General features: G+C 44.1%; 1 protein-coding gene across 12 annotated transcripts in view; it reads left to right on the forward strand.

Moving 5' to 3' along the window:
* The first annotated feature begins 580 nt into the window (after nucleotides 1-580).
* The window catches only part of SLC43A3 (solute carrier family 43 member 3), a 45462-nt gene continuing 25734 nt past the window's right edge, over nucleotides 581-20308 (forward strand). Inside the window, exons 1-2 of one of the 12 annotated variants that reach the window (XM_081169019.1) lie at nucleotides 1489-1569; nucleotides 3007-3074. Coding sequence is in view for 4 of the 12 variants with exons in the window: in XM_081169013.1 (XP_081025139.1) it covers nucleotides 20165-20264 (100 nt within the window). In the remaining 8 variants the exon portion in view is untranslated. Of the gene's footprint in view, nucleotides 690-1450; nucleotides 1570-1817; nucleotides 1959-3006; nucleotides 3075-12567; nucleotides 12912-12944; nucleotides 12963-18489; nucleotides 18647-20058; nucleotides 20265-20308 lie in introns of those variants that run through there. The other 11 variants (XM_081169020.1, XM_081169011.1, XM_081169018.1 and 8 more) reach the window with 11 other exon arrangements.

Here is a 20308-nt window from a genome sequence, read left to right on the forward strand (position 1 = left end):
GCAGACGAATCACAAGGATAGCTCAGTCGGAAGAGCATGAGGCTCTTAATCTCAGCGTCATAGGTTCAAGCCCCACACCGGGCAAAATAATCCTATATTGCAGGGGGTTGGACTAGATGACCCTCATGATCCCTTCTAATTGTAGAATTCCATGAGTATATGAATGGCGGTCCAAGTTTTTTCAGACTGTTCATGAAAAAGATTCAATTAACATGAAAAATGCAGAGTGCCAGGTTAGCAAGTTGTAACAGTATTTCAATACTATATTGACAATCCTGATTTGAGAGCACCCCTGAGGTTAAACTGGATCTGAAATATGTTGGGCTCACTAAGAATTGTGCTCCTATCTCCCTTTACACAGCTGGATGCTCTTTCCCCTCCTTTCCCAGCAGTTGGTGGCCTGCCAGATTGCCTTTCAAGTGAATTAAAGGGAGGCTTTTTTGTAACAGTTATATGTACTGCAGTTATTGTATCATTGTTTTTTGTGTTGTGAGTCACTTTGGCACATGCGTGTAGGAAACTGGCACACACAGTTATCAAAACAGCAAATCCTCACTTGCTGTTCCTGGGTGGGGTGATAGAAGTATGATCTCTAGATAGTACTGGGTCTTCAGCACACGCAGCAGAACTACATGGTAGGACATCAAACGCGGAGGTGGTAAAATACTCTGTACTACTTCTGGCAACAGGTATGGGACTCCACTTTTGAATAGTTCTCCCTGACCTCCAGTTTGAGCAAAATCCCTGAAAACAAGAAACTAGCACACAGGAAAAGCAGGACTGCAGGCGGAGTGAGGCAGCTGCCTCAGGTGGCGGATTTGGCAGGGAAGCAAAGTGTTATTTATTATTGTATTTTTACTAAGGAGGGGGAAATGGCCTCCTTTCTTTTTTTGCCTGATGTGCCCAAAATTACTTAGGGGAGAGTTACAGCGTTTCCGTTATGAGCTGAAGGCTTCAGGCTCAATCTCCACCATCTCCTGGTAGGGCTGAGAGAGATCCTGGTCTGAAATCCTGGACAGCAGCTGCCAGTCAGTGTAGACAATACTGAGCTAGATGGACCCGATGGTATGGCGCAGTAAAAAGCAGCTTCTTATGTCTGCCTCAGAGAGCAAAATGTACTGGATCAGGTTTTCCCAAATTTGGGTCTCCAGCTGTTGGTTTTTTTTTTTTTTGGACTACAATTCCCATCATCCCTGACCACTGGTTCTGCTAGCTATGGATAATGTAGTCCAAAAACAGTTGGAGACCCAAGTTTGAGAACGCCCCCCCCCCCGGTAAATCCCCGATAGGGCTGCAGCAGCCTATATATTTCGCTAATGGCGAAAAGCGCGGCCGTTTTGGCGCGCCGAAGGTGTCGAGGAGAACAATCCCTTTCATCTGGCGCGGCCCAGTGGGGCGGGGGCTGGTCCAATACGCGGCTCCTGAAGAGACGGCGAGCGGGAGAGGCGTGTCTCCGCGCTGACGTCAGAGCACCCCGCGCTGCCTATGGAGGACACCCGTGGCGTGCGGCCAGGGCTGCACGACCCACCGCTATGACAACAGTCGGCCGGCCGGATTGACGCGGGCAGGGTGAGTCCGCGGGAGCAAATGCGCGCGGCTTCCTTTCATGTGGGGCTGGGGCGGGCCTGTCTCCGGGAGCCTCCTGCGAGCAGGGGAGGGAGTAGGCAGGGAGAGGCGGCCACCCAATCGGCGAGGGGCCCCAGGGGGGGCAGGGCGGGGGCGGGGCCGGTGACTGACACCTCCGGGCGCGTGGGGAGGGAAGGGGAAAGTACCTGCAGCTGAGGGAGGTTGCCAGCGCGCATATTTGCAGGTGGGAGGAATAGTGGTCTCTTCCAAGGGGGGGGCACGGATAGTGGTCTCTTCCAGAGCAGCCTGTCCTTTGGCCACACGGGGCTAGTCGACGTCCCCCTCTTCGCATTGGACTGAGTGGAAGAGGGGCCCTGAGCCTTAGGAAGGAGGTATGTCTGGAGCGCCAGGTGCCCCCTAAAAGCGCCTATTTGTTAGAGGGATCTTGGAAGTTGGTTGCTCTCGAGCTTGCCTACCTTGAATGCATCCCCGGCGACTTCTGAATAAATGAGCCACGTGTCGGGCAGCTACTGCTCCCGTGAAAATGTGGGGAGGGAAGCAGCCTCGGCGCCTAACTTCATAGGAAGATATCAGAAAGTTTGACTTGTACAGGTGTGTGTGAGCAGCTGGGAGTAGGTTGCTCCCAAAGAATAGAAGGGAGGTGTTTCTTGCTTTTTGTATCAGAATCGTAGACTTGGGTCATCTAGTCCAAACCCCCTACAATGCAGGAATCTTTTGCCCAAAGTGGAGCTCGAACTCATGGCCCTGAGGTTGCCTGAGGTTATATGGATACAGGTAGTGACTATTCAGAGATGAGAGGTGGGCTACCCAAATAAATTCTGAGCAGACGTGTCGTTGTGAGGAAGTGTTTGTATCCCATGTGCTGTGCATTTATTTAGGTTTCTTAATTGTCCTGTCTCCCAGGGTAGGTGTCATTACTGAAAACAGATGAATAGGCCAAGATCTCGACCCAATATAAAATTCTACAAAAAATTAAAATAGTCCCCATACCTGTCTCTGCTCTGAAAGGAAAGCCAAACATGCACTACTTACAGCACACCTGGAAATTGTTCCGTGTTGTGGTTTTGGGATGCTGAAAGTCAACAGCCTTGACTAGCATAAGTAGATGTGGAATTTATGGCAGGCCTGGCTCTCTAGAGAAAAGCTGGCAGTACTAGCATGTATCCTTTGGAGCAGGTGAGTACCTGGTGGTGTTCTAGACCCCTGGGACAAGGAGGAAGAGTTTTTGTTGTGAAATATTGAGGTAGGAGGATTCTGGGTAAAGACAGGCCTTGCTCAGAAGTGGTCTCTGGAATCCCAAGAGAAGCTCTTTAGTGGGAGACAAGTGATTTGTTTTGCTTGCTTTTCAGAGTTGAAGCTAGAGTATGCCATTGAGTAGGGCATATATGCACTCATCCCACTGTTATGTCTGACAAACAGGTTTTGCAGCATTTCGTATTGTTTCAACAACTGTTTGACCAGAGGCAACAGTGGGACAAAAGCAATATGTGAGTACAGTGGGACTTACTCCCTTGTAAGTGTCTGCAGCATTGCAGCCTTATTCCTCTTTTCAAAACCAAAAAAACACTGCCTCCAGCATTTATCCGAGGTCCTGTCCACTGTTTGTGGTCCTGAAATGGCAGGCAAGGAGATAATGAAAAGAATCAGTCTTTGTCTGATATCTGCAGACTTCTCTCTTGCCTCTTTTTCTTGCTCATAAGCAAGAACACATGATTTTGTGCCCTACTGAGGTCTGGTGAATCATATATTTCGCAAAGTCCTCATTTTATCTTCCACTTGCTCAATTATTACCTAAAAGTTTATACAGGCCCTGCAGTTTGTGCTGCTCAGGAAATGGACAGTGTCGTCTGTGTCTATGCCTCAGGTGGTCAGAAACTGCACAGAACCTTGTCTTTTTATCAATTTAACCAAATATCCAAGCATCTCCCTTTTGTATCGGCAGGAGAACAATTTGCATCAATTACTACTTTCTCATCTGTTTGCTGGGAGGAAAATGGAGTTAAATGGGAGTATGGTCTGGGAGTATTAGAACAGTTGTCAATTCCCCTAGACTTGTGTTTCCTTTAGGTCCTGTCCACTGCTTGTGGACATTTCTGAATGGACCTTATGCTTCTGAGTATGAGCTAACTTCCCTCTTTGAAAAGGAGAAAGCTCTCTCATGGGATGACCAAGACCTTGAGGAAACCGCAGCTATAATTAGGCGGTGTTTGTTTTTCCTTAGATCATATTTTTAAAAACATGTTTCACAGCTACTTGTACATTTATTTGCTTTAGAAAGCCAGAATGCTGTGAAATGTGCCTGGGCCTTCCCTTCACTCCCTCTTTGCAGAAACAAGGTGCACTTGGATGTGCAGGCATGCATACACAAGAGTGTAGTGCATATTATTTAGGTGTGTGGCAGGCTGTGTAAATGTGTTTGACTGCTGGTGGTACTAAGTGTAGAGAAAGATAGTTGTGCATGGAAAAACTCTTCTCCCAAATGAGTGGTCAGCAAGTGGAACCTGCAACAAAATGTTGCAATGTGGTGTGCTGGATGCCAGCAGCTAACCTTTTCTAGGATACTCTGTTCTATTCTCTTTCTCTCTTTAACAGTAAGTCAGCATCTTGTTTATGCTCAGTCCTCACTGAACATTCCCCCCCCCCCCCGTCCCCTGTGTGTGTGTTTACTCCTCATCCCTGTAGGGCTTTCCCTCTAAATATTTTTCTTGTACTACTATAAACCTTGGGTTTTCCCCAAACCTGTTTGTGTGTGAATGTTGCCATTTTGACTATAAAATCAGTTTGCTATTAGTTTATAGGTTACACTGTAAAGACCCGGGAGTACAAAACAGTCACATTGACACTACTGAATTGCAACATATTTTCCCCCATTCTATAAACAGAATGCAAGTGTGGTGAGACAGGGTTGCCATATTTCAAAAAGTAAAAACCAGGATACCCCAAAAGCATTTTTAAAGGAAATCTGCAAAATTGTCCTCCCCCGCCCACCCCACCCCCTCAATTCCATCTTTGAAAGCCCTAGGTGAGATGTAAAAGAGGAGAGGGTTTCTGTTGAAAAAGGGGATTTCAGCAAGCGGTTAGAAAAGCTCTTCTGTGAGATAATTAAAGCTGTAGGCCTTCTTCTCTTTTCGATCTGACAGCCATGACAATATGTTGTGAAATCAGAGTTCCTGTGGAAAGTTTTATTCTTGTTGACCCAGGAGATGGGGGAGTCTGAAGCTTGGAAAATGTCCTTATCCCCACTCCACTGTTTGGAAAGTCAACATAGCAGCTGAAATTAGCAACAAGGATAAAATAAATGAGGCCTGGAGCTAGTCAAGAAGCAAATCCCTAGTGGATTTGACCTTGGCTATCACTGAAGATAAGAGCCATAATAAACTTTTAAGGAGGGTTAGTTAGTTTGTTTTGCTGTGTAGGTCTGATCCCACATTTCAGAATCGCTGAAGGGCAGCAGTAAGGCTATTGCCACCTCTTATTAATTTTGGGTGGATAAGATATCTCAATATTGTCACAGAAAAGGGACTTCCAAGAGTATCACACAACTACTAAAATGTAATTGGAATGAACAGTGCAATCCTATATATGTCTCCCTGGAAGCGAGTGCCACTGAGTTCAGTGCAGTTTGCTTCCATGTAAGTGGGTGTAGAATTGCTGTCTTTGTTAGATACTTTATAGTTTGAATTGACCTTAAGTCAATATAGCCCTGTCTTTAGACTCCAATCCTAAGTGCATTTACTAGGAATTTAGGTTGTAATATACTCACATACCTGGAAGTAGGGCTCATTAAAATCAATGGTTTACTTCTAGAGGTAGGCATGCATAGGATTTTACTGCAAGTCTCACTGAGCTCAACAGAATACACTTCCAAGTAGGCCTGCATAGGATCCCTCTCTGCAGATAATTTTGATTGCATTGCTGCCTCTATGAGGAGAATTGATATTCTGCAGAGGAAAAGGGTAAGGCTACTTGCTCAGCTGGTTTAAGACAAGATTCTCCCTAACCATAATTATGTCTCCTTAAGGAATTGCTATGTAAATAGAGGTTAGAGAATTCTAACTTTATTTGCAGCACTCTTGCCAAGCTGCAATTCCCAGGGCTATTTTTCAGCAGCCAGACTCACCTCCCCTGGCCAGTTAAAAGGGTATCAAACATACAAGGAGCTGCCATCCCTGTTTGCTCTGTTTGCCGATATTGTCTACTACTACCCTTCCCCAACACCTCTCTTTACACCTCAGCCACCTGTCTCCCCACAGCCCACTTCAAGCCCCTCACCTCCTGCTCCACGCCTGCTTTTTAAAGGAGAGGTGCTTCACAGTGTGGCTTGCTAAGTTTGCTGGATTTGAGTTAAATGCTTTGCTGAATCAGAGCCTTTGGTTGTTGCTTAGCAGCATACCTACTGACCAGCAAGGGCATTTTGTTCAATGCATTTCTACTCATGACCTTCGTGTCTCTCTATTCTGTTTTATGTAGTTAATTATTCACAAATTGAAAGTGAATTCTTCCCAAACTCAAATCAATTAATGATCTCTTTATGTTACTCTGCATACATATTAATGGTTCTGTTCCTTATATTAGAATGCTTCAAGGCACCAATTTTTAAATTTTATTTTAGTCTTAACATGATCAGCAACTATTTTTGACAATCATGTTCTTCTGCCTCGAACACCTGGTAAGCAGAAAGTCTGCCGGTGATTTTTTAAAAACAAACAAATAAGGAGATACAAGTGATGAGAAAAAACTTTATCTACTTATTTGCAACATACCTTTTTACTGTACTGTACTGCACAAATATAGGGTCAGTAAAAAAAGAAAATGGAGACCTGGAAAGCCAGTGATATGGGCAGATGCATAAGAGGGATTGTACTTCATGAGGAGGAGGAGCAAGACTGATTTTGGACAGAGAGTCCGTCTCTGTAGCACAGAAGGGAGCTCTGTATGGAATGAGAAGACTATGAAGTGTTTCTGAGAGGGGGAGGTGTGCATTGTAGCACCATGAATAGGCTGTTTATAATCCAAGGAAACCAGTCCCTGGGGTCATACGCTGGACAGTTTTGGTCTGTTCCAGCAGTGTCATGCTTGGCATTTAATGAGCTAGTCTTTTATATCCAAAAGAGATGTGAATTTGGACTGGCGAAGAGGCTGATGGTAGAGAGTTTGCCTTCAGCCCTGGTATCCACAAGCTGTACCTCATTTTCCCTAAAGAGACCATAAACTGTACTCTCCCAGGGTTTGTTTGTTCTGCTTACAGGTCCAAGATTCTTTTGGGGAGTAAATCTGGGTTGTCTTTTCTCTCTAAATGCAACTTACCATTGTTCTTGTATAAATGATTATCCCCTCATAAACAAACAAGCAAGAGCTTTGTTATGCATAGTATAGGAACATCTGAAGGTTTCTGTTAGGGTTGCCAACATTCATACCAGCCCTGTTCCTGACCATTTAACTGCAGTCTAATGAGCAGAAATTTAACAACTTTTCCTGGCAAGGAGGCAAAAGTAATGAGGAAAGCTCCACTTAGTAACATAGCCTCCCCCCCACACACCAGGCTGCCCCTACCAAGAAGGGAACAGGGCCCTTAAAAAGTTGGCAACCCAGCATTTCAACATGTCTTACTTGCAATGTAAGTTATGAAATGAAATGAAATGAAATGAAATGAAATGAAATGTATGTCCCTACTACTATTTGATTTACACAATACAGTACTAACAAAACAGAGAAGTGGAAGAAAATGCTGAAATTATGGTTTGTGGGACACAGCCCAAAAGAAGCATCCCCTCCCCCAAAGATGACTGAGGAACTGATTCTGCTTCCGTTGGGATTGCTGAAATGCAATGCACCTGAGTCGGCATTCCTGAATGACTGTCTCAGGTGCATAAGTAGTGGCCTTAGGGCTTTGTGTGTGCGTGCCTGCGAACGTTTAAAATAGAAACAATCAATCTGTATAATGAGGAGCCTCTACTGTAGCTTTCCCAGATAATTCCAGATAATTTACCGCAAAAGTATTCTTGTTTTACAGCCCCACTGACTGTTCATGGTTTAAATGACAGAGTACTGTCATCAGCAGGTTGCTCTTTATGTCAGACTTATTTGCTGCTGCTCCTATACCTTGCACACAGATTCTGTTTTACTTTGTGATTAGATTCCTTTCAGTCTTCCTTCCCAGCCGTGCAGCCTTATTACCTCTTCTCTCTTTGGCTTTTTCTGCAAGCAAAACAATCTGGGTGATTATGATGAATGCATTTCAAACACCTTCCTTGTCTCCCTTCCTCCGCCACCTCTCAAAACTAATGGGTGGATCTGGTTAGCTTTATAGCTACAGCCTTTTTGCAACTCAAGACAAAACAGACACCTGCCACATGTATTGGTTAAAATGGTTTGTACACTAGGATGTTTTCCTGTTCCTTTAGCCCAATTAAAATGGATGTGAGCAGTGATAAAACATAGTTGTGCTGCTATACAACTCCCATGCGTTTTAAAGGGCCTTGCACAACAGAGCCTCTCTATCTGTTGTGACATAATATGTTGGGAGACGGGGGAATCTGTGTATCTCCAGATTTTTTTGTTGGACTCCAGTTTCCACCAGCTCCAGCTGACATGTTCAGGGATGATGCATGCTGTAGTCCAGGAACATCTGGATGGTCTCAGGTTTCCCACCCCTGCTCTAGAGATAGTCTCATGAGAAATTAGTGCTAGAAATTACTTGGTTAACAGCAGGCAGATCCATCAGGTTCCAAACATCTTAGGAAAAGTCATCATTAATGATTCTGTGATATGACATATGTAATTGCATTGGACCTCTCCAAGAGACCATTTTCTTAAGAATTTCTTTTCTGTGCACATTACCTGCTGATAATCCACACATATTGTTTAGCTATCTGTTAACCTGAAAATATATGCACCACAACTGAGATGTTACCCATTCTACAATTTGAACACAGTATACACACTACGTGAAAGTTTAGTTAGGGTTGTCATATGTCCAGATTTTCCTGGACATACCCAGAATACTGAAGTTGAAAGCAGTGTCTGGGCAGAAATTGGTGAAATGTCCTGGAAAATCCATATGGCAACCCATGGCGGCAGTGTCATTTTGCTGATTTTTCTTAAAAAATAGTTTAAAAATGCAAAAAACACACAACTTTTGTGTTTGGATTTTCACCTTTTGAAATGTGACAACCCTGGTTTAGTCATCTGGACAGTACAGGAAGGGTATGCGGTGGAATAAAGAGCTCTCCTCTGAAAAATTAGTAAAAGAGACAGTACATTTCTAAAATACTGGGGCTCCATTCTGCTTGAAAGTTATGTTTTCCACCTGGAGACATTGCCCTCTAAACAGGGAAATGTGGTGGTTAGGGTTGCCAACTTCTCTTTGGGCCTCGGCTCCTCTGGACAGATTTCTAAAGGGCATATGTGCTGCTGCCCAAAAGGGCCTGTTTCTTGTAGCTACCAGCTCTGTCTCTGAGAGTTGTGGCCAGGTTTCACCTGCCCATGAGTCCAGATGAGGTGACAGTATCCCTGGGGGCAGCAGATCCCGATGTCAATCTTTCTTGCCCCCTTGTTCCTCATGTATATCTTCACTCACTCCATCTTCCCTGGCAGGGAGGGAGGAGACACAGGTTAGCCTCAGGCTGGCCCTGGCTGTGGAGGCCAGGAAAGGGGTTTGAGAGACAAATCGAGCACACAAGGCAGTTTATGTAGGGGAAAGTGTTACCAGAGGTATCCTTGTCCAGGACATTGAGGACTGTAAAAGAACTACCACCTTGGATTGTACCTGGAAACTAACCTGTAGTCCAGACCAGTGCAGTTCTTCTAGCACTGCACAAACTCTGCAGTCCATTCCTGACCACTAACCAAGAAGCTGTGATTCTGGACCAGCTGCTGTTTCCCATTTTCAAAGGAGGAACCAAACAGTCTGGCTGTAAGGCTGACCATGGATTTCATGCACCCAACTGTTACAGACTTGTACAGTTACTTGTGACCCAGTGAGTTAAATGTAGCATTGTTGTTGTTTAGTCGTTTAATCGTGTCCGACTCTTCGTGACCCCATGGACCAGAGCACTCCAGTCACTTATATGCCTGTTGTCTTTGTCCATGGAGTTTTCTTGGCAGGGATACTGGAGTGGCTTGCTGGTTCCTGCTCCAGGTGGATCACGTTTGGTCAGAACTCTCCACTATGACCTGTCCATCTTGGGTGGCCCTGAACGGCATAGCTCATAGCTTCTCTGAGTTATTCAAGCCCCTTCGCCATGACAAGGCAGTGATCCATGAAGGGGAAATGTACATACCACCTATTTTTTGTGACTACTAGGTGTTTGACAAGTTCTCTGTATTGTATTTCTGTCCCCCCCCCACTCCCAGTGAGTTTCTTACTCCCCCCAGTACCTAGATAACACTAAGTTATCAGCTAACATGGCAATATAAGGTCACCTATGAAGGAAGTGCACCTTTTTTGTCCTTCTCAGTGGGTTCTGGCAGGATTTACACTACCAAATTATAGAAAGACAATATACTTGAGGAAAAGGTATTTAATAAAAACCCCCACCTAATTTACTTCAAAACTTCAAATAATATATGCATATGGCCAGTGCTATTTTTCTAGAAAAAGAGGTGCCAGAACTCACCATGAACACATCCCTTGTTCTCTTAGAATGGCAATGGTGCCCACCTGAGAGGTGTCAGAACTGAGTTCCAGTTGAAAAAAGCCCTGCATATGGTATAAGTGCATAGAATAAAGACCAAAAACACAAAATTGTTATCGTTGTAATTAACAAACACATTTTAAAAACTTTTTAAAGAGTCATAATTGAGCATTTCCCCCCTATAAAGAGTCTTGCTCAAAATGATTTTATATAATTATGAAATCTACATAAATGTGTATGTAAAGAAATTGTATCACATCTTTTAGGACACGCTGTCCTTCCGAGGTGATAAACACTTGAAAATAACAGTCATTGCAGTTTAATCATTAATATTAACATAGTAACTGAAAACTATCAACAACTAAAAACCTTCAGGCATATCCCATTACGGTAATTAATCAAGTGCAGACTGGAATAAAAACATCTTCAGAGATTTCTTTTAAAACATAAATAATGAAGCAATAGTACGTGTTTTCACGGAGAGGAAGTTCCAAAGGTGTGGGGACAAAAGGTCTTATATCTGTTACCCAGCAATCTAACAGCTCCAAGTGACAGGCTGGAGATCAGGGTGGTCCTTGGATAACCTGATCCCAAACTGTTTAGGGTTTAAGAAGCCAAAGCCAGCACTCTGAAATGACTTGGAATCAGTGCAGAATAGGTAGGGCTGGTCCACCCATGAGGCAAGGGGAGGCAACTGCCTCAGGCAGCAGGATCCCACAGGGGCAGCAGATCTGACTTTCTATGTATAGTCTGCTGCTGCCACCACCATCTCCGTGACAGCAAAAACTGTGGTGCACTCCTTGGAGGCTGAATCTGTCACCTCCTCAATAGCTCCTCCTATGCTGGCTCTAGAGTGGCCTCTTGGCGAATAGAAGGGGCTGCTGGTCTCCTTCCCCCATTGTTCCCAATGTAAATCCCCCCCCCGGGATGTAGAGCTTCACTCACCCCTTCTTTCCTAGCAGAGCCCCCCACCATTTTGTGGTTTGCCTTGTGTACCTAAATGTCTTGGCCTGGTCCTCAGAATAGGTTGAATATGATCTGAATGCCTAGATTAATTTGATGCATAGCAATAGAAAAGATTGAGTGCAATGTTAAAATTGACTGAAAAATGTACTTGCACTATAGCAGTAGGCATTATTCCATCCATGCCATCACATTTTTATGCTTCACCTTGATCACCGAGGTCTTCTGATGGGGCATAGGAGGCCAACCCCAGTTCAGCTGGCCTTCACCACAAACTGAGACTATAGTGTGGCAGACCCTGACCTGCAGAACTCCTTGCCAGTAGAGGTTCAGCAGGAGTCATCTGCTCGCTTTTAGACATCTTCTGAAAAACAGGCTTTTTGAACCTGAGATTTTTTTTTTTTTGCCAATCAGCTGGTATGCCTGGTGTTTTTCTTGTTTTTATTATAGTATTGTATTTTTAGTTTGTATGCTGCCTTGCAGTATTTTATATGAAATAGTGCTTATACATATTTAAACAAAATAAATAAAAAGTGTATTCTTTTGTCTGTGTATTTTAATATTGTTCAAGGAGGCACTGTGTTCAGTGGACGAAGTGACTCAGGCTAGTCCTTATCTCTCAGTTTAACCTACCTCAAAGGATTAAATTAGAGTGAGGGATGGGGAAGATCTTGTATGCTGCTTTGAATTCTCTGGAGGAAAAGTGGGATATTATTTAATAAATAATATGTCTGCTCTATTTTCTCGGGTCAAACAGGTCTTGCCAGGTTTTGAAGCACTATACTAACCATTAAATAAGCATTGTGTTTGTCTGGAGATGCTAACAAGATGTGGGGGGGGAGGGGGTAGGATTGTGTATCCCATGCATAGACAATTTATTATGCCACAGGGGGAGTGTGTGTCCCATTGACACTTTAATCTCAGATATATGTGTTGTCTGTCCCTAAACTGTGGTAAATTAAACCAACCTGGACCAAAGTGCAGGCATCACTCTGCCATGCCAGCTGCATAGTTGTAAAAAATCCTGATGTGACGGAAAGGTTAACAGAAAAATTACTGAGGGAATCATGATTTTAGAAAGTGTGACCTACAAATGCTGGCATAGTCTGTGTCAATAATGACACACAATCAATGCAGTGGGAAAGGGAAATCCAGGCATATGGAAAGAGTGATAGTTCTGGGCCAAAGTTAATCTTTAGTGCTGGAAAGCAACTCCTTTGGCATAATTAAGTGGACTTTTCACAAGCCCTTGCAATAATGTACCTCCATTAAGGGTCCATTAAGGAAGTTAAATAAACAAGTGTAAGGTGCAAAGTCTCGTTAGGAATTAAAAGGTCTTTCTAACTGTAAGCGGTAGCAGAAGGTGCTTGTCCCTGCTTCTTGCAGCTTGGAGTGGGAGCAGCACTAATGGCTTGGAAGACACACACATGCCCCCCCCCCCATGAGATTTGCTTAATGGCACACATGCGGGAGTTCAGCTAAGACAGGGGGGGCCAAACATTTTTCAAAGAGGGCCAGATTTGATGAAGTTAACATATGTGAGGGCCGACCAAAGTAGTTGAGCTTTTTTAAGGATTTTACCCCAGGAAATAAATTGCCACAGGGTCTGGGGCTGGATTAAACCGACCGGCGGGCCAGATTAAGCCCCCAAACGGACTTTGGACATGCCTGAGCTAAGACAACCAGATGGTGGAACGTGCAGCGCAATGGAAGACAGAAAGCAACGTAGGTACATCTCCAGCTTTGAAGAGAGGCTAGTCGTCTTTTGAGGTGCATGTAAGTTTTCCCCAGGTTTAGGTCAATTGGCATGTTACAACTGTAATTCTTACTGTGTACTAGGAAAGTGATGTGGTTTTGTACAGAAAAGCTCCAAGTGCCACCAAAGTGGGCTGTCTTCTGTCCCTCATTTCCATGACAAAACTGTTAAGTCTAAACATATTGTTGCTTGGTGAACTGATGCACGTGTACCGTTTTCTGTAGGGCTCTTAAGGCAGAAGGGATTGCACCGCCTGTGTAGTAATCAGGAAAAGGCAAATATCCTGGAATTGTTGGTGTGGAGATATGGGTGGAGAAGTAGAGTGGGCATCTTGCTGCATATTTATTTAGTGGAAGATATATGCATTAAGTTCTAAGTTGCAGATATGAAGCAGCCTAACCCCTTGACTTTTTGTTATCTAGTTTGTGATGCTTGCAGTCTGGGTTATGTTGCGAGCCCACATGCTAAACCCTGTCCTTGGAGCCTACCTGCCAGGAATGAGACATGGCAACAATGTATGGGCTTAAATGAGGCCACAACTTTATCGGATTTCAGGTGTAGGAACCTTGGCTTAGGCCTTGGAAGGTATCCCTCTCATAGGCTGAGGATGTGCAGGGCAGTCATGTGTTGTGGGAGGGGCCTGTAAAGCGTGAACTTGCACAGTGTGCCCTCCCACTTCGCCGAAGCTGGGAGTTTGACTGTATGCTGCCGCTCCAGCACCAGTGACTCCTGCAAGCAACCCTTTCACGAATCCTGCTGACGCCGCCGCATGGGGGTGCATGCAGATGCTACCCCCATCTCAAAGACTATAGAATACCGACCAAGGCCTAAAACCGCCAAAGTTGTGACAAATTGCTATGGAGAAGGCAAAACCTGCCAATGCAGGGAAATTCCTTCCCGGTTCTGAACACAGCAACCATCTTACAACTATAGCAGCACCCACTGACCTAGGAAGCAAGAGGTTAGCTTGCAAAAGAAGACCATGCTATATTTTAGGGGGGGTTGGGTGGGTGAACCTGGAAAGAAAACAAAGTGAGCTTGGACCTAAGAGCATCGGCCTTTTTCCGACCCTCGCCCTGCCCCCAGCCTGCAGCCCATTGACCCGCTGAGATGGGGATGGGGAGATGGCAACCCTGTAGGCAAGGTGGGTGGCACCCTGGTCCCGGGAACCGCTGTGCGGTGTCGCAAACCCTGCCCCCCTCTTGGAGGGGGTGAGCAGTAATTGTTTTATTTGAGGGCAAAAGAGAATATCTGGAGAATTTTCATGACTGGGTTGCAACATAGTGGCCTTGATGGTAGCTGTCACTCCTTTTAAGTAGGTCTGTGTGACAACGAAGAGCAGATCATGGAAAATAAATGGTGAGCTGGATCCACACTCACAGGCACAAAAGATTATTAACTGGCCCTTCACTATATAGCGTAGACGTGGTGAACCTTTGGTCGGCCAGCAGTCGCAGTACAACTCCCATTATCCCTGTCCATTGGCCATGCTTGGGAGTTGTAGCTTAGCAATGTCTAGAGGGCCAAAGGTTACTCACACTTGCCTTACAGAGTGAAGGGTTGCATTGTTCCCCTCCTCCACACATCCACACTATGTAGTCTCTGTTACGATAGTTCACAGTAAAGCACTAAAGATTGTGTACACAAATTCATTGTTTTTTAATTCATTACCTTGGGAGATTAACTTAAAACTTGACTGACTTCCGGGTTAGCGCCATCGGCGAATGGCGGAGTTCCTCTGACCGGAGGAACTGGCTCCGTGGAAACTGGGTCTTCCCGCCGCAGCGAAGGTGGGGACCCGCTAGAAATCCCAGGCGGAGGAAGCCTGGGAACGTGGGGTTCAGCAGGGCACCAGGAGCGCCCCCCTACTCATGGGGAACCCCATTTCGGGGTTCCGGAGTGAAGTGGGGTGAGCGGCGCGGTGCTGCAAACTGATTGCTACTTTCACGGAGTGAAGCCGCATAGCCATTGCCGGAGAACGCTGACTTTTTCCTGTGGACAATTGGATTTAAAACAAGTACCCGTGAGTAGAAACGGAAAATTGGATCAAGAAATATCTTAATTTGGCACCGAAGCGGGAAGGTTCAAAACAGGAAGTCCACCTTCCGCTTTTTGTACATAGACTGAAGCAAAAACCTTGTAAGCTAAAGCCTGGAAAGTCATTAAAAAAGTCTAAATTTCCTTCATTTATAACTACTAAAACCCCCTTGGAAGCAGGAGAAAAAGGGGGGGGGACTTTGTTTAATGCCTGCAGGAGAGGGAGTGAAGAAAGATAAGTTTCCACCATCTCTAACCTGGGAACGGGGTGTCAGAGACAGAAATTGTTGGAGAGGTTTATTGACTGTGAATGGAATACTTTGACAGATAGCTAAAGAAGAGAAATAAACTTATTCCAATGTTGCCTTTTGCATTCTAAAGAAACAAAATATCTGAAAAATGAAAGTAATTTTCCATTGTTGGACTTGCCTTAAAAAGATGGATACAAATAGAAATTGTCTCCTCTAGAGGGAGCTTGCTAAATTGTTGCTGCAGTCTACTTGAGGACACTACAGCTGTGAGATTAAGATCGTGGGACCAGTCCTTTTGACCTTGACTAAATATGAGCTGGGAGGAAGTTTTGGTGCTTGCTTTATGCAAAACAAGTGCTTTGTTGGAACAGATGCATGAGAAGGTGGATTTGATGAATGAGAAAATGGATTTGATGACTGTTGTGGTCAATAACTGTGGACAAACAGGGAATATTGATACAGAAACCATTCAGGGACCAAATCAGGAACCTGTATTGATTGGGCAAGTGCAGAAGATAATGGAGGAGGTTGCGGTTGCACCTCAAATAATACAAATGGAGATACCCGAGGCCCTACAGGAGCATAAGCCACTGTTTTTGAAGATTGAAGTTGGAGTGGGCCAGGGGGAGTCTGGAGCTGAGGAGGTTCTTAATTTTGGGGAGACTTTGAAATATGCTTTTAAATATTTTTTGGATTACATTGATGACTGTGGGGAGTGGGACTGTGGGGAATGGGCTGGTCTGATGAAGGGAGACGGAGATAATTTTGGGTTGGAACCTCCCAGAGACCTACTCCTCAATGAGAAAGGAAAGAAATTAAGAAAGAGACCAACAAAAGACAAGGAAAAGTGCAGGTATAATCAAGAAGAAGAAGATCTGCAGAAGGGACATGGAAGAGACTTAAGGGCCTCGGACATAAGACTACCAGGTTGATGGACTAGATGGAATGGACAGTAAGGACTGACATGACCCGAGACCAGGAAGAAGAGACGTTGGATGAAGATTGGAAGAAAATTTATAAAGAAAAAAATTTATTTAGGGAATTAGCCTAAAATTAATGGATATTAGGGGAAATGTTGGAATGAAACTATATGGCTCTAGAAGAAATGATATCAGGAGTTATGTATAATTGAGTATTAAGTTTCAAGCTCTAAGGTATTTCACGGTAAGATAAGGTTAAATAAATTAAGGTAATTTGAATAACAGAATATGGGGAAAAGATGGAAAGGATTTGCTGAGTTAATTAATAGGTTAAATTGTTAAGATAAATTATTTAATAAAAATTGAGAAAGATGGAAAGAATTTGCTGAAATAACTAATTAAACTAGAACACAAAAAGGGAGGTGTGAGGAGGTCAATGAAACAAGCAAATGGAAGTTAAAGATATGTAATATGGGATTTGTGTCTTTTTTCTTCTTTTTTATCTTTTTGCTGTATTGTTGTATTGGTTTTTATGTTTTCCTTTTTTCTTTTCTATGTATTGCAGTGTTGTTTTTTATTTTTTATTTTTTTTCTGTAACTCTGAAACTATTAATATTTTTTTTTTTTTAAGATTAACTTAAAACTTTATTTGGTCATCATTATGTCTCCTTTGGAAACTCCTCTGTAAGAGAGTTAGGATGCCCATCACACACCATGTTAATACAGTCCTACTTCTTGAAGTCCCAGTTCTGTGAACAATCGAGATAGTATGTAGTTTCTGTGGAAAAGGCAGAGTTTGCAGATCTCCATCTCTGAGATACCTGGACCACTTTGGAATCCAAAATAGCTTGGATCCAAGGCAGTCTTGGGTGTAGCTGCCTAGCTCCAAAGCTCTGGAACAGTGTTAGAATCTTGGGAAGTCTCCTAAGGTGTTCTTAAAAAATATATTTTGTAACCTTGTCCTACTTCTTTACTAACTGAAAACACCAGACACAAAAGAGGCAGGAAGTAGGGGAGGGATTCTGTGACTTGCAGTTCTAGCTGCCAGTCAAGGTATGACTTTTACCAGGTCTCTCTCTCTTTTCACTTTCAATTGCACTGCTTTTGGGAGGAACTCATCCACCTAAATCCTAACCAATTTTTTGCTTTGTGACTTTAGGGCAAATTGAGCAGTAAAGAGTCTGGGACTTTGTAAAGCCTCAAAGACTTCTTTGTTCATTCCTTCTGTTTTGATTTTACATTATATTTGAAAATCAATTAAAAATGCAAAAAATATACTGATTTTATTCAAAATTCCCTAACCTCTGTATCTATCCTTCTGCAAATGTTTCAGGGAATGTACCTTAAGGGCACATTATGTGACATGTTTCTACAAAGTACCCACAAAACCATAGGGCAGGGCATCAAACCTTTTAAAATTATTTCAAACTTGTCATCTAACGGAGGTGAATTCATGTAGTACTGACTAGCAGATGTACAAGGGCACAGCTATAATTCTTTTGTCTATGGGAAAATATATGTATCTGTGCCCTTGTGCATCTGCTGTGTGGACTGCTGAGCCCTCCAACCCATTTGAGCTTGACATCTCATTTTAATTTAAACAATCCCAAGAGAAATAGCAGGAAGCTAAAGGGGCGCATCCAGCAGTAATTCATTGGTGACCTCTAAGGCAAATGCTATTAAGATCATAGCCTTGTAAATGAAACTGGAGGAATTTCTACAAGAGGTTCTCTTCTGCCTGTGGGATCTTTTGTGTCAGGCCAAGGCATTTTGCTGCCTGAGGCAGAGTGGCAAAACAGCACCCCTCTCCCAAGTCAAGGTGCCTAGTATTCAAGGTTGGTTGAGTTATTTTGGCACCTGCAGCAGAAAATCCCACAAGTACAATGGTACCTCAGGTTAAATACTGAATTCGTTCCGGAGGTCCGTTCTTTAACCTGAAGCTGTTCTTAACCTGAGGTACCACTTTAGCTAATGGGGCCTCCCACCGTTGCCGCACCGCCACCACGCGATTTCTGTTCTCACACTGAAGCAATGTTCTTTCTGGGTTAGCGGAGTCTGTAACCTGAAGCATACGTAACCTGAGGTACCACTGTACTTCTCCCTGCCCCACTCCCCGGCACTAAAAAAAATACCATAATAAAAAATACCATAATAAATTAAGTATCTAATTTGTTGCCCATTTATGATTCTCTGTCAAGTGCTGGGGCTGGCCCCGCCCATCATTACATAACGGGTTGCTAGCCTAGTCAAGTGGCTGAGATAAGGAACCAGAGGGATTGCAGACTTCTGGGTCTGGGTAGATAGGAACGGAGAATTTGTCTACTCCACATATTGTAGACCTAAGGGAAGGGTGTGGAGAAGCAGCAAAGCCAGGGGAAAGTTTTGGCAGTTGTTAGATTTGCGGGGCGTTAGCTCTGTTGAGCAGAAGGCATTCTGAGCCTGCTCAGAGCACCTCTGCATACATGCCGACTGCCCCTCCTTCTGTTCTAGCCCCTGGTAAGTGCCTATTTTTGTTTTGTTGGGGAAATGCCTTATTTGAACTTTGGGGGAGTTCCTAGATATGCCATCCTTTGGAGTTTCAGCTGCCTACTCCAGGTCTGCAGAAATGGGGGAGGAGGGGGGACGCATCTTGCCTCTAGCATGCATCCATGTAAATTAGGGTGGTGAATCCTTTAAAAAAAAATCTGTTGAGGGTCCACATTCAGTGGGGGGAGGCTCTGCAAACCAATGGTGGGTGGGCTAGTATTCATATCTGTGTGAAGCTGGAGCTGCCCCTTTTCTTTCTTTCTGCCACTCCTTTCTCTCTTCCCCCTTTCCCCTCATTTTCCTCCTCCTTGCCACCTGCATGGTGCTAATGCCAAGAGCCACAAGTTGCCCTCCGCTGATGTCAAAGCATGCATGTGTGCACCAAGGTCCTGTGCTATTTTACATACACACACTGCAGCTGCTTAAGGTGCAGTGTTGAACTGTTGATACCATATTGCAGGACATTTTAAACCAAACAATCCAACACCCTGCTGATTTTTGGTAGAGTTGGTTGTATGTTGCTTTGGGTTGCCCTGGCCAAGATAAAGCAACTAAGAAATATAACAACAACAACAACAACAACAACAACAACAACAACAACAACAACAAACAAAAGCAGAGTAGAGCTTTCAGCAATGTGTAATTTCATCTGTAAAATGTTGCCCCTAGCAACTCTAGAGTTCCACAGTTGTGCCATATAATCGCCAACCATTGCAGAATCAAGCTCCTGTTCAAATTAAGCCCAGAGTTCAGGGTTTTTCAATTTTCTGAGAAAAAGGTCAGCATTTGGGGGAACAAGATATTGAGCCATAAGCTTTAAGGAAGGTGTTACGTTTGTAAGCTAGAGGTTTTGGCACCCCTTTCACACAGTTTGAGCACCGAATGCTGGGTCACACTTAAGAAGACCTGCACTACAGGAAGGTCTTCTGGGGCCGTTTTATGTGGTGAAATATTCTTCTTTTGCAGAGATAAATTCCAACATAGATCAAAATGTGCATTTCATCACTTGTAAAGTGCACCACATGTATTTAATTTATTTTATGGGTGAGGAAGTTGCCGTGTACCTCAGCTTCCCATGACGTGCCCTGGTGTCTCACAGGAAAAAGCCAATGCTGTGTGAAATATCTGGGTAGAAACTGAGTAAAGGAGAGATCTGGGGCAGCAGTTTATGCATGAATGTGACAGTACTGGTGAATATGTGTCAGTGTACCCATCACAAGTGCCATTGTTTGTCTGACTGAGACTTCTTCCACCAGAGGATCTCCTCTTTCAACATTTGTTTCCTTCCTCTAGGGAAGGAGGGAGGAGACATAAGGGAGGAGAGAGACTCTGGGCATTCTCTTAAATTGCATGTGGTCCCAGTCCAGTGTCTGCTTCCTGTTGTTCATTATTCTGCTGACTGGACCTGCCTTCATTGGCAAAGGTCTCGCTCTCTGGAGGCAGCTGTGTGTCTTTCGGGTCTTGTCTGAGAGTGGCTTGTGGAAAACCATGTCAATTCTGAGACATGAGGCGCATATGCAGGTCAGCAGCATCTCTTGCCCCTCTTCACTCTCTGGCAGGTGTCCAGCCCATGAGAGCTTAGCCAAGGGTAAGATGTTTATGGGGGAAATATGAGGAAGTTTTGAAAATAGC

Source organism: Podarcis bocagei, assembly GCF_964188305.1.
Source record: "Podarcis bocagei genome assembly, chromosome: 1".
NCBI lineage: Eukaryota > Metazoa > Chordata > Lepidosauria > Squamata > Lacertidae > Podarcis > Podarcis bocagei.